We start from the raw sequence: 15,749 nt of genomic DNA, 5'->3' as shown, positions 1-15,749 counted from the left end.
TGGATCAAGTTTCAAGATAACTCAAGAGTACAGGTAAAATTTATTTTAGATTTTAGAGATAAGCAGAGATTTACCAAATAGATCAGTATTCCAGGGTGAAATAATTTGTGTATGAAATTTGATGGCATAGTGGAGGAAGAGCAAAGAGTTTTCTCTAGATAGAACATAGAATCTTGGACTTCATGAGAAGAATGTTTGGAAAAAGTGAAACACTATTGTGACTCGAGAATGTTAACTTTTTATAGAGTTCTGTGTCTTTTACTATCTCTTATAGCACTGAATAAGAAAATTGCACTTAGAACAAATAATCCGTAAACTAAAACCAACCCATTAAAATTATGCCTACAGCTCATACCCTTTATGAACTAAAAGCATTTCCCATTACCAGTGTCCTCATGGCCCCTTTCACATCTTTGTTTCTCAAAGTATAGATAATGGGGTTTAAAAGTGGGGTGACTATGGTATAGAAAAGGGAGACAAACTTTCCCTGGTTTTTGGAGCTACTTTTAGCTGGCTGAAGGTACATGAAAATGATGGTCCCATAGAAAATGATGACCACAAGCAAGTGGGAGGAGCAAGTCCCAAAGGCCTTGCTACGCCCTGCTGTTGATTTAATCCTCAACACAGCTCGCGTTATAAAGCCATAGGAGACTAAGATGAGTGACACAGGGACAATTAGAAAGATTACACTGGCCACGAATAGTTCTACTTCATTGAAAGTTGTGTCCACACAAGCCAGTTTTATGAGCACTGGCACCTCACAAAAAATATGGTCCAATTTGTGATGACCACAAAGAGGCAGCTGCACAGTAAGGGAGCACTGAATAAGGGAGGTGATGAGGCCACTGAGCCAAGCTATGCTGGCCAGGGATGCACAAAGCTGAGGATGCATAACGGTCGTGTAGTACAGAGGCCGGCAGACAGCAGCATAGTGATCATAAGCCATGACCGCTAGGAGAATACACTCAGAGGAGCCCAACCCAGTGGCTACATAGAGCTGGGCCACACATCCGCCATAGCTCATGTTCTTGTCTTTCTTATTCATGGTAACCAACAACTGTGGGGCAACACTGGTGGTGAAGCAGATGTCTACACAAGAGAGGTTGCTAAGGAAAAAGTACATTGGAGTGTGGAGTTTGGGGTCCAAGTAAGAAACCAAAATGATGGCGGTGTTTCCCAGTAGGTTTAAGACGTAGAAGAGCAAAATTATAACAAAAAGTATTCTCTCTAGTTGGGGCTGATCAGAAAATCCCAGAAGAAGAAACCCTTTTTCAGAGCTGCTGTTGCTTTCCTCCATTATCTTGCAGACTTTAATTCATAAAAGGGTTTATACTCTGGAGATAGAAAGTGAGGAGGTGAATATTAGTAAACGGTGATTGTTTCCAATATAATTATTTTTCTCTTACAACATTCAACCATGTTGTGGAAGAATGATAGCAGTTTCCTCAATGTATATCTTTAACAGAAAATACCTCTCCCCATGTTTCCTTGAAGCAGATTCCACTCTAATAGAAGGAACTCTAACACAGACACCGTCACAATCCCTGATTCTTTTCATTCTTAATCCAAAAGTGTATCATCTGCTTTACATTCTTCATCTAGCAAAGACATCTCTGTAAATTTAGTAATGTGCATTTGTGAGACTCTATTCTAACAATAGTGGTTGCAGACTCCTAGAAGAGTCTGCTATTGTTTTCTAAAAAAATTATCCAATGGAAGACAAATATGGAGAAGACATTGGGAAAAATAGCAGTTATATGTGGAGAGAATATAGGCTAGATGCAAGTGATGACATATCCCAGGCATGGAAAGAAGCTTGAACCAATGTGGCTGAGAAGGGAACTCCTAAAGAGGTGAGTGGTCTTTAGAAGAGAGGAAAGAGACTAGATGGGAATAACAATAGCATCACCATGATGCCCACTAATTGGTTTGGACACTGGCATTGACTTAACACAGAGTTTGAGCTGCAGACATTTTTAACTAAATACCCAGTTAGCATCTTTCACACACACATTATCTCATGGTTTCTTCTTCATTTCCCACCTCCTTCTCTTCAATTATCTCCTTTCCAATAATTTTTAACATTTTTTGATTATTGTAGAGTAGCTTGCAAGTATTTAGAGATGAGTTAGAGAAGTAGTTTATCTTGTCCCTCTCCTTTACAGGTATTTCTACTTAAAATTTTCATACCTTTTTCTATTAAAATCCAATAGTTGAAAAACTATTTTTGAAATAATTTAATGCTGTTTATATTCACCTAATTGTTTATTATTTCACTTAAAAATGTACTTTGAACACATTACATTTTAGTATATAATACTTGAATAACAAAAACTAATTTTTAAAATAATATTTACTTATAATATCTTCACTTAAAAATGATTACTGTTAACTGCTTAGTATACTAGAAGAAACAGCTTAGTGATATTAAAAAACTTACTTTCATCTCCATGCTCCTTGCTCAAGACCTGTAAACATTAATAAAAATTTACATATTTATTATTATAATGGGTATAAATATTAAACTGGTGGCAGTCAAATTGTAAATTAATAATTTCTGTAAGTAAATACATATCTATTTTTATGATTTTTAATACTTTATGCTGCTTATACTTACTATATATCCAAATCTTATATTTTTATGTTATATCAAAAGTTTAAAACACAACAAAAAAATCTAGCTTTCAAAGATTACATAAGCTTTCATCATGTAAGAAATGTGATTTATTTTATTGTTTGCCATTACAGTAGGTTATAATTTGTTATTATATTTATATATAACATAATCTACTGTATTTACATAATGTATAAATATATATGTACATATATATAAAATTATACGTGATGCAATGATGTATGTGATATATAAAACTATACATAATTATATATACAAAATGTTCACAGAATATTGTCTTATCTAAAAAAATATATGTTTATTCAAGTTTACATTCTGTGGAATTTAAGACTTTCTTTAATGTGGAAACAAAATAGAACAAAATCCCTCTGTAATTAAGGAAAATATGAAAAATAGTGTTTTTATTTGGACTAGAATAATATAGAAGAAAGAAGGAAAAAAATTTGGTCTATAAACACTTTGCTTACAGTTTTAGTTATTAGTTTTGCTAACAGACTGTTGTTGGAGAAGACTTGTCAGACTCCCTTGGACTGCAAGGAGATCCAACCAGTCCATCCTAAAGGAAATCAGTCCTGAACATTCATTGGAAGGACTGATGCTGAAGCTGAAACTCCAACACTTTGGCCACCTGATGGGAAGAACTGACTCATTTGAAAAGACCCTGATGCTGGGAAAGATTGAAGGCAGGAGGGGAAGGGGACGACAGAAGATGAGATGGTTGGATGGCATCACTGACTGGATGGACATGAGTTTGAGTAAGCTCTGGGAGTGGTGATGGACAGGGAAGCCTGGCATGCTGCAATCCTTGGGGTTGCAAAGAGTTGGACTCAACTGAGCGACTGAACTGAACTGAATACAAGGATTTGTTAATCGCTCAGTCGTGTCTGAGTCTTTGCGATCCCATGGACTGTAGCCCCTCAGACTTCTCTGTCCATGGAATTCTCCAGGCAGGAATACTGAAGTGGATAGCCCTTTCCTTCTCCAGGGGAGCTTCCCGACCCAGGGATCCAACCCAGGTCTCTTGCATTGCAGGCAGATTCTATACCATTTGAGCGGCCAGGAAAATGTATATGAAGATCAAGACAATATGTGTGTGTGTGTTTGTGTGTGTGCACGCGCGCGCGTGCGTGTCCCTTTATGAGTTCCAAAATTGAAAATCCTTTGCACTCTTCCCCCAAACATCTCCTTCTTTACAGAGGGGAACAAATTAAAAAATTTCAAACATAAAAAAGGAAGTTCTAGGTGATGGTAAACACTTTATATAATCTTGTAATCTTAATATTTCTACTTTTATTTTGAAAATATATACTAAACATTTCGAACAATGGCTAACATTGTACCTTCATTATCATCAGGAACAAAACAAACAAAACCTCACCAAATTAAATGTAATAAAGAAAAAAGGTACTGACATTCATCAGAATTGTTGCAGAAATCCCAGAATGGGACCAGTAGGCCTTGAAGGGAAGAAGAGGTTATTCAATGTCACTGCTGTGGGCAACACCCCCAAAATATCAAAAATAATTTTCCTTTAAATGAAGTTCTTACTATTTTGTGAACAGTTGTGCACACATCTAATGGACAAGGAGGCAGGGAGCAATCAGGGAAAATGTGTGGAGGAAACTCTGGCAAGGGACTGGTAGAGCTATCAAAGTAGCATTGTCTAAACTAAGGGAACTATTATCCCAGTCATGGCAAAGGATGAGAAAATGATAAGAAGTGGAGCTTAGAGAAGAATGTAGGTATTCACACAGCAAAGGAACAGAAATCACGAAAGGATTCTCAATGGCTGCAACCCCATGGAATCAATCTGATAATAATGCAAGATAATGTAATGTAAACTTGCCAGCAAATTTGAAAAAACAGTGGCCACAGGGCTAGAAAAGATCAGTTTTTCATTCCAATCCCAAAGAAGGGCATTGCCAAAGAGTGTTCAAACTACATTTTCAAACTAAATTTTTCAAACCACAGTTATGCTTATTTCATATGCTAGCAAGGTAATGATCAAAATCTTTCAAGCTGGGCTTCAACAGCACATGAACAAAGAACTTCCAAATGTACAAGCTGGATTTTGAAAAGGCAGAGGAACCAGAGATCAAATTGCCAACATCCACTGAATCACAGAACAAGTTAAGGAATTCCAGAAAAAAATCTACTTCTGCTTCCTGACTATGCTAAAGACTTTGACTGTGTGGATCACAGCAAACTGTGGAGAATTCTTGAAGAGATGGGAATTCCGGACCACCTTACCTGTCTCCTGAGAAACCTGTGTGCAGGTCATGAAGCAACAGTTAGAACCAGACATGGAAAAACAGACTGGTTCAAAACTGGGAAAGGAATATGTCAAGTCTGTATATTGTGACCCTGCTTATTCAACTTATATGCAGAGTACATCATGCAAAATGCCGGGTTAGATGGAGCACAAGCGGGAGTCAAGACTGGTGGGAAAAATATCAATAACCTCAGATATGCAAATGATACAACTCTAATGGCAGAAAGCAAAGAGGAACTAAAGAGCATCCTGATGAAAGTGAAAGAAGAGAGTGAAAAAGCTGGTTTAAACTCAATACTCAAAAAACAAAGATCATGGCATCTGGTCCCATCACTTCATGGCAAATAGATGGGGAAACAATGGAAACAGTGAAAGACTTTATTTTCTTGGGCTCCAAAATCACTGTGGATGGTGACTGCAACCATGAAATTATAAGACACTTGCTCCTTGGAAGAAAAGTTATGATAAACCTAGACAATGTAATTAAAAAGCAGAGACATTACTTTGCCAATAAAGGTCCATCTAGTCAAAGCTCCAGTTTTTCCAGTAGTCATGTATGGATGTGAGAGCTGGACCATAAAGAAGGCTGAGTGCTGAAGAATTGATGCTTTCAAACTGTGGTGCTGGAGAAGACTCTTGAGAGTCCCTGGGACTACAAGGAGATCAAACCAGTCCATCCTAAAGGAAATAAACCCTGAATATTCATTGGAAGGACTGATGCTGAAGCTGAAGCTCCAATACTTTGGCCACCTGGTATGAAAAGCTAACTCACTGGAAAAGACCCTGATGCTGAGAAAGATTGAAGACAGGAGGAGAAGAGGATGACAGAGGCTGAGATGGTTGGATAGCATCATTGACTCAATGAACATAAGTTGAGCAAATTCAGAGAGATAGTGAAGGACAGGGAAGCCTGGTGTGCTGCAGTCCCTGGGGTTGCAAACAGTTGGACACCACTGAGTGACTGAACAACCTCAACCTTCTTTATGGCTGAAAATTCTCCTTACCAGAGAGCAAAACCAGCAGCTTCATCCATTTGTGAAGACAAACTGCAGCCCCATATGACTAGTGTGCACAGTCAGCAGTTCTGCTTGGCTAAGGTTCCTGAACGGTAGTTCAGTCCATTGATGGAGACAAGCCTACAACCCCACCTAACCGCAGAGCAGCTTTCTTCAGAGCTTCAACCCTATTCAAATGCATATCTCAACCTGCAGCCCCATCCAAATGTGTGGTTTAGTCAGAGGTATCATCCTACCTGGGACTCCAGTGACCACACACAACCAAGCACAGCCACTGGACTTATCTGATCAGAGTCCAACCTGTACCTCTGTTCAAACCCAGATTACAGCCCTTCCGAAAACAGAGCCCAATCAGTATCATCACTGGACTTGGAGTATAGCCTGTGGCACCATCTGACAAGGGGTGATTGCAGTGGTAACTCTGCAGGATCACATAATTCAGCCAGCAGTATTGCCTATTCAAAGAGCTCAGCCCGCAGTCTCACTCATTTGCAGAATCTAGCCTGTGACACTGCCTGGTGAGAAATCACAGCATGCATTCCTGCCTGATCAGGTTGCCTAGTAAGTGGCCCTGCTTGAATACAAAGCCCAGTCAGCTGTTATCCCCTATTGCAGGGCCCAGCCAGAGAACCCACTAGACTATAGAGAATAGTCAGTGGTATTACCCTCCCAGAAAGCCCAGCCAGAGGCCCTCCTTGATAAAGGAGCTCAGTCAGTGGAACCATCAGATCACAGAGGTCAGCCATTAGGTCTTCTCAACTAAAACTCAGGCAGAGGCCCTAGCTGACCTCAAAGTCCAGGCATTCACCCCACTTCATCAGAGACTTTAGCAGAATGCCCCACTTCCCCATGTATATTACAAGCTAGCTTGGCTGGAACACCAGGTTAGGATGATTGGTAAAGGTCTTTTGGTTTTTGCCAAAATGAGCTTGTAAAAAGTGGAAGAGATGCTCAAATATACAGACACCAACATAAAGTTACAGGCATCGTGAAAACAATAGGAATGATGGCACTGCCAGTGAAAACCAATAAAACTCTAATGACCAAACCCAAAGAAAGGGAAATCTATGAAATGACTGACAGAGAATTCAGAATAATTATTTTCAATATTTAGTGAATTATATGAAAACTATACAACTATATAAAATTAGAAAGAAAAAGTAATACATGAACAAAATGAGATCTCCTCAACAAAGGAAAAGAAACTACAAACAAAAGCAAAAAGAAATATTACAGCTGAAGAATACAATGCTTGTCTAAAACATTCAGTAACAGGAGACTTGATCAAGAGGAAGAATTCTTCCCTGAACTTGAAAACAATTCATTTGAAATTACTCATTCAGAGGAGCAAAAAGGAAAAAGAAAGAAAGAAAGAATGTGACAAAGAACTTACAAGACTTACGAGACATCTCGTAGGTATACAATATAAACATTTTAGGAGTCTCAGAAGGATAAGAGAGTCTATTGAAAGAAAGAATGACTGAAAGCTCTCAGTTTTGAAGAGGGATACAGACATCCAGGTACAAAAAATACCAAAAATTCCCAGACTCAATCTGAAGAGGACTTCTCTGAAACATAATATAATCAAAATTTGAAATTACAACAAAAGATAAAATTTTGAAAGCCACAAGAAAAAGAATCATCACATAGAAGGGAATCCCCATAAGCCTTTTTGTAGATTTCTCAGCAGGGACCTTGCAGGCCAGGAGAGAATGGGATGATATATTCAAAGTACTGACAGAGAACAAATACCAATCAAGAATACCTGACAAACTGTCCTTTTGAAATAAAAGAAAATTTAGAATCCTTTCACTTTAAACTGTATGAACCTAAAGAGACACATTTAGCTTTAAAGATAAGCATAAGCTGAAAGTGAAGGGATGGAAAAAGATATTCCACACAAATGATAACCATAAGACAGCAGAGGTGGCTTTACTTATATCAGGTAAAATAAACACATTGCAATAACTCACAAAAGACAGAAAAGGCATTGTATGATAAAGAGAGACAGCTGATCAAGTGGATGAATTGACCATCATATTGTAAATATATATTATCCAACACTGGAGCAGCTAAATATATTAAGCAAATATTAACAGATTTAAAGAGAATAATATACACCAATACAATAATATTATGAGATCAGTACCCCACTTTCAATAATGGAAGGATCATCCAGAGAGAAAATCAGTAAGAAAATGTTGGAACTGAACTATATAATTCAGACCAAATGGGCCTAATGTCTCCATCTCCCTTTCTCTCTCTCTCTCTCTTACACACAGGCACACACAATTGATGTACACACCCACACAAATAGACACATACACAATGCTTCCTAATTCTAAGAAAAAAATTGAAGACTCAAATTATAAATGTATTTTTGCCAGTCTTAGTTTTATAAAATCATAAGCACTAAAATATAGCTTGCTTGAAGTCCTGTATAATGTCGTTTGAACACATGAATATTTGTTTTTATATCAGTCTTATCTTCTGTCTGTGTCTTTGCTCAAGTAAGGGAAGCGTTGCTTTACTTCATGGCTGCATTTCCTTCTGTTTGTATTTAAGATAAGTGTATAATCAACTTTGATTTGAAGAGAATTCCTAAAAATAATCATTCTGACTTATACCTACTTTATATTTTGTATGATGTAAAACCCATGTCATTTTCTTAGGACAAATATTAATAACTTCACTTAAAATAGCAATAGTCTATTTCCAAACATTTCAAGCCCCCACCTCTTCCCACCATTCAAGAACTGATTGCTCCTTAAACTTGGTGCTCTAGCTAAAGCTCAGTGCAAAACCTAGATAAGTGGTTATCAAGTACTAAGGGTGGATGGAAGAATTCTTGGATGCCATAGCTCTTTATTCATGAATCTTAAGGTCTCCAGGTACACTGAAGACTTCATTTTGTTAACTTTACACATTAAGCCTGGTATCTGAAGAGGTGAACATAACAAGCAAACTCAAGAGAATAACCAATTTTTTGTTTCCCCAAATAGTTTTCTCTGCCATCCTTTAGAGTCTCATGCCACTTGATTTTCATGTGATCTACAATTACCAAAAATTTATAATGTGCTAGGCACTGAGTTCAGCCCTGGAGACTCTGTGATATTAAAATTTAGATATGGAAACAGATATGATAACAATATCTTTATACTTTAAAAACTGCTGCAGCAAATAACTACCTGTATACTGTCAAATCCTTTTTTCTTGTATAGTAAGATTGAACACAGAAAAAGTGGTTCTGATATTGTGTTTCCTTCTCTGGCTTTTAGAGAATATTCATATCCAGGAAAATCAGTCAACTGGCTTTAAATCATACCAATTTCTGGAGAAGGAAATGGCAACCCACTACAGTATTCTTGCCTGGAGAATCCCATGGTCTGAGGAGCTTGGCAGGCTACAGTCCATGGAGTTGCAAGAGTCAGAAACGACTTGGTGACTAAACCACCACCACCACCATACCAATATCTGCTATCTTTATTTTTACCAAATTATACTCTTCAAAATAAAAGAATCATTGTGGTCCAATCTATGGTCTAGTTCTACCTTGCAACACCATTTGGATGAAATTTGGAAAAGAAAAATTATACTCAATGCTTCATAGTGTATATGGCCATGAACATGGATTGACTTGCATTGGAGATAGGTCAAGTTTACAAACATATTTAAATTTTACTGTAATTCCTAGCTGCAATCAATCAGCAAGTTTACTTCTGGATCTCAGTCCAACATTTTCTTTCTAACACCAATTTTAAAATGATGTGCACAATATTCTATGATTTTTTCCCTTTAAATCATTTTAATTCATATGGAATATTTTGCAATACCTGATATTGTGGATGATCCCAGCCTTTTCTTGGATGGTCCCTTTGGTTAGAATTTTTGTGTGACTCTAGTTATAAATCTTGCATAATGAAGACAGAAAAAAAAAAAAAGAATTTGATAGGGAAAGCAATGAAAAAGTACCAACCAAGAAAGAAAAGATAGCAGATGCAAGAGTTTGGATCCTTGACCTGCTTTCCCTGAATCGTTGCCTATTTGGGAGTCAGGAGATTAAAACCACAGAGTAACAATAAGTTCTACTTTGAATCTAAAACAAATCTGATAGGAAATGGAAGAGAACAGATTCTCCCCTTAGGGATAAAGTGCCTAAATTTAGGGTATGGCTTGTTTATACTGGCAATACCACTGGGACTGTGATCTCAACCCACCAATTAAAGTTAGAGAGATTCATGGAGATTTATGGTCCTGAGAATGCTTCCTTTGGGATAAAAATTTATACCATCCAATTGACCTAAATATGCACAACACAATTCCAATGGACAGCACATATATAATTAAACTTATGTATCTGGGCTTATATTTTTAATGTTTAATTAAAAAAATCAGAACTTCTATTAATCTCCAATAAAAATTTAAAATAAAAAATTAAAAATTGATTTTTAATTGAATAAATAAAGATAATAAAAATAAGAAAAATCAACATTTGGAAGGAAGAATAATAAACTCCAGATCAAGAAAAATACATTTCAAAAAATTAAAAATAATATTGAGTCAAGATTTTAAAAAGGAGTTACCTATTTTGTCAAGGTCTGTGATATTTGATTATTTTCCTTCAATTGATGAAAGACATTTAGAAGTTTTTTTTTTCTTTTAATACAGAATTAATGTGTCTTTACAGAATAACTATGTACACATCATAGGCATAATTTTTGTGAAGATTCTAAATAAAAATATCATATAGAGCATTTCTTTTACAAAGAAGAATGCAAAAATACACAAAGCAGAAAGGATAGCTTCTTTATTAAATTCTACCAGGAAAACTGGACAGCTATGTGCAAAAGAATCAAACTGAACTACTTCCTCACGCCATGTACAAAATAAATTCAAAGTAGATTATAAAGACATAAATGTAAGACCTGAAATAATACAATTTCTAGAAGAAAACATAGGCATCTGTCTTAGTAACATTTTCTTTCTTTCTTTTTTTTTTTTTTTAGTGTCTCAGGCAAGGGAAACAAAAGCAAAAATAAGCAAATAGGACTACAGCAAACTAGAAGGCTTTTGCACACTGAAGAAAACTATCACCAAAATAAGAGGCCAACTGGCTTCCCTTGTGGCTCAGTTGGCAAAGAATCTGCCTGCAATGCAGGAGATCTGGGTTTGATCCCTGGGTTGGGAAGATCCCCTGGAGAAGGGAAAGGCTACCCTCTCCAGTATTCTGGCCTGGAGAATTCCATGGACTGTATAGTCCACAGGGTCTCAAAAAGACAGACACCACTGAGCGACTTTCATTTTCACTTAATGAATGACTGAAAAGTGAAAGTGTTAGTTGCTCAATACTATCTGACTCTTTGCAACTCCATGGACTGTAACCCACCAGGTTCCTCTGTCCATGGAATTCTCCAGGCCAGAATACTGGAGAGGTTAGTCATTTTTTTTTTTTTTTTTTTTTTTATTAGTTGGAGGCTAATTACTTCACAACATTTCAGTGGGTTTTGTCATACATTGATATCAATCAGCCATAGAGTTACACGTATTCCCCATCCCGATCCCGCCTCCCACCTCCCTCTCCACCCGATTCCTCTGGGTCTTCCCAGTGCACCAGGCCCGAGCACTTGTCTCATGCATCCCACCTGGGCTGGTGATCTGTTTCACCATAGATAGTATACATGCTGTTCTTTCGAAACATCCCACCCTCACCCTCTCCCACAGAGTTCAAAAGTCTGTCTCCAGGTGATCTTCTTGACCCAGGGATGGAACCTGGGTCTCCTGAACTGTAGGAAGATTTTTAACCATCTGAGCTGGCAGGGAAGCCCTAATGAATGACTGAAGACATTTGCAAATGATAGATCTGATCAGGAATAATGTGCAAAATATACAAAGAACTCGTACAATTCAGCATTCAACAAATAAAAATGGGCAGAGGAACTGAAGAGACATTATTTTTTCAAAGAAGATATGCAGATGGCCAATAGGCATACAAAAAGATTCTCAACATCACTATCTTCAGGAAATGCAATTCAAAATGTCAGTGAGATAGCACTTCACACTTGTTAGAATGGCTTTTATCAAAAAACAATAAATAACAAGTGTTGAGGAAGTTGTGGAAAAAAGTAAACTCATCCTCTGTTGATGGGAGTATAAATTGGTATAGTCATTATGAAAAACAGTATGGAAATTTCTCAAAAAATTAAAAGTAAAAAAAAAAAAATTAAAAGTAGAACTACCATATGATCCACCAATTCCACCCCTGGGATTCTAAGAAAACCAAAACACTAATTCAAGAAGATATATGCACTCTTTCTGTTCATTGTAGTATGAAGCATTTAGAATGGCCAAGATATGGAAGCAACCCAAACAGTGGTAACCAACAGAATAAAAGATAAAGAAGATGTGATATATATCTCACATTTAGAGATATTATTCAATCATTAAATATTAAAAATCTTGCCATTTGTGACAACATAGATGAACTTAGAGTATATTATGCTAAGTGAAATAAGTCAGATATAGAAAGACAAATACTTCATTATTTTGCTTATAGGTAGAAATACAAGTAAACAAATACAATAAACAGAAGCAGAGTCACAGATACAGGGAACAAACAGGTTATTGCCAGTGAGGAGTTATGGGAAGAAAAAAATAGGTAAGGGAGATTAAGAGATATAAACTTCCAATTGCAAAATAAGTGAAGTGCTTAGTGTGGGGAAAATAGTCAATAATAATGTAATATTTTTATATAGTGGCATATTTTAACTAGACTTATTATAAAGATCATTTTGAAATTTACAGAAATACCAAATCATGTCCTGTAACAGGAACTTAACATAATGTTGTAGGCTAGTTACACTTCAAAAACAAACAAACAAGGTTATAGATAAATCAGAATAGTAGTTACCAGAGGTAGGAAGGGGAAATCGGATGAAAGCAGCTGAAAGTTGTAAACTTAGAGTTATAGTATAAATAAGTACTGGGGATATATTATACAGCATGTAAATATAATTAACACTGTTGTGTGTTATATATGAAACTTCTTAAGAGTATAAATTTTAAATGTTCTCAACACAAGAAAATTTTTTTCTATTTTTTCAATTTTGCATGTATATGTGATGATGGATGTTCACTAAACTTACCATGATAATCATTTCATGACTGATGTAAGTCAGATCATTATGCTGCACACCTTCAACTGACATAATGCTGCATGTCAATTATATCTCAATAAAACTGAAAGGGGAAATAGAATAAAAAACACAAACAAACAGAAGAAATCAAAACTCCTTCAATGCCAACATATACATCATTCAAGCAACTTTGTTTCCTCCAACCAAAAAATAAATAAGTAAACAATAGCTCACTATAGAGTGAGCACTGACCCTGCATTTATTTCAATATTATAAATTCTTCTGTCTAGGTCTTATAGGCCTAAAGAGATAGAAAGCCAATTAGCAAATCAAATATCACAGTAGTGTGTGGTATAGATATGACAAAGATGTTTACCTGAGGAAGAACTTGAGAGATAACAAATAAAATGACAAATAGTAAATGACCAGTATTAAATATTTTTCAGTGATATGTTTCAAATACCAATGCATTTAGCTGTTTTTTTTTTTTTTAATACCACTTGCGAAGTACAAAAAGAATGGTCAAAAACACAGACAGACTCTAATTTCATGGAATTAACCATGAGGTCAATTAATTCATATCAGTTGAATAATCATATAGTTTATTAACATATAATACATTTAATTAGTTTCAAAAGGATACATAAAGCTAGGGTAACTGATAATAGTATTTAATGTAAAAATTTTTTCTTATAAAATAAATATATAAATTTATATATATAGTATATTATGTAAAGTATAGAAATGTATTTATAGAAGTATATTTATATTTATATAGTATATAAAGTATAGAAATTAACTTGAGTTATCCAGGAGAGGAGCTGAGGAATCTCCATGAAGATCATGAGTGCAACTATGCTAGGTTTGGGTACTAAAGAAATATCAAAGCAAGGGAAATCTCACAAGAAAACATGTAACAAAGAACATGTAATTTCTAGAGTTTCTCTCAAGTAGTTTATGTTCTCTAGAAGGTCAGAGAATCAAAATTAGCAAGAAATTCTTTTAAAAAATTAAAAATAGACATATATTTTTATCTAAAGCAATAATAGGATAAGGGTATTAAAAGAAAATACATTACACCCCTCAACTCTGTTGAACAAAGTCATGGATATGTGAAATGTCTTGGCCCATGAAATATGAGCAGGGTTAATGTGTGGACCTTCCAGGAAGAGGACTGAAGAAGGCATCCTGTGGTTCAGTACTTTTCGCTTCTTTATATCTACAACCAGCAATAATCTAGAGAGATGCTCTTCCTAAAAGGTAAATATGAAATAAAGCCAAAATCAACTTGAAGTGGTCATGAACTACAAGCAGGAGTCAATATTTGCATCTATAAACTACTAAATATTTGACATTGCTTTCTTTCAGCACATCATAGTCTAGCCTACTTTAACTGGTGCACACCATCATTTTCCTGGCTCAGGCCCAACCCTCAAAATTAGTTATTTCCTTAAATAACAGAAAGAGTTGCAATTTGTAATTTCAGGAAAACAAAAGCTCCAATGGGAAAAAAAAAAAAAAAAAACTTGTTGATCATATGTTCCAGTAATTTACACCATTTACACTCATACAAATGTATTTAAATTCAATCCTAGTAGATGACATCCTCTCCCAAAATGCTTTCTTTTAGTGTAGCCCAACTTCACATTCTTGCTTACAATCAATTGAACAGATCTTGAATAGACTTTTATCAACAGATCTTGAGTAGTTAAGTTTGTACCAATGAAAGAGAAAAATTGAAATAATCATTAAATGAGGTGGGAGGGGAGATTGGGATGGGGAATACATGTAAATCCATGACTGATTCATGTCAATGTATGACAAAACCCACTACAATATTCTAAAGTAATTAGCCTCCAACTAATAAAAATAAATGAAAAAATAAATAAAACTGCAATGCAACAGCATTACTATAAGAGGGATTCTTTGTAAAGGAATAGTGTATTCAAAAGCCAGAATTAATTATTCATACACATTTATTTAAAAGGCTAACCAATTACAATGCAATGTATTCATTCCATTAAAGTTCTCTTACCTGATTAGCATATAATTGGCATTTGGAAAGAAGGCTCCTTACATAATTGGCCTAAAAGAAAAAGAGAGAAAGTAAAGATGCAAAAAAAAAAAAAAAAAAAAAAACCACTTTGAGGTGAGTTGGAAAAATTTTTGAAACAATAATTCCCATAGGAGCATTTAAAATCTAGTTATATTATAGTTAGAGAGTACATTGGTGAGCAATTAGAGATTATATACATAGCATTTGAAATGGCACAAGGATGGGAGTTTAGAGGGTAAAAATAAATTATCTAGGATTTTATGGAAGAATGTAAGGATTTGGGCATTTAATCTTGATGATTTATATGACAATGAACAAAAGAGTGACATTATTGGTTTATATGGGTTTGAAAAGACTGTGGAAAATGTGTTGAGAATACGCTATATGGTAGTAAAGGAGAAATTAAGAAGACAGTGGTAAAGATGCTAAGATAATCAAAATAAAGATAGACATATCTTGACCAGGAATAGAAAACTGAAGAAAATGAAAAGGTATCAAATTTCAGTATGATTGAGTCAACAAGTTTTGCTTAAGGGTAGGCGTTATAAAATAATGGGGTCAAAATAAACTTTTTCTTTGAATTTTCTGACAGAAAGAAACTATTTGAGCAGCAGAAAGTAAGTTTTTGAAGAATGGA

The 15,749-nt window shown here is 35.5% G+C and overlaps 1 protein-coding gene across 1 annotated transcript; it reads right to left on the bottom strand.

The window, feature by feature from the left end:
- Positions 1-358: 358 nt before the first annotated feature.
- Positions 359-1,297, bottom strand: LOC122439231 (olfactory receptor 2G6). The gene has a single exon (XM_043464322.1). It carries the CDS (start codon positions 1,295-1,297, stop codon positions 359-361), a length of 939 nt encoding a protein of 312 aa, XP_043320257.1.
- Positions 1,298-15,749: the final 14,452 nt, after the last annotated feature.

This window comes from Cervus canadensis, chromosome 4 (genome assembly GCF_019320065.1).
Source record: "Cervus canadensis isolate Bull #8, Minnesota chromosome 4, ASM1932006v1, whole genome shotgun sequence".
Classification (NCBI taxonomy): domain Eukaryota; kingdom Metazoa; phylum Chordata; class Mammalia; order Artiodactyla; family Cervidae; genus Cervus; species Cervus canadensis.
Note: the sequence above shows the minus strand (reverse complement) of the source record. Positions and strands in the feature narration are given on the sequence as shown.

Excerpts from the sequence above, each read along its gene's own strand:
- LOC122439231 (XM_043464322.1), bottom strand. The coding sequence starts at position 1,297 with ATGGAGGAAAGCAACAGCAGCTCTGAAAAAGGGTTTCTTCTTCTGGGA.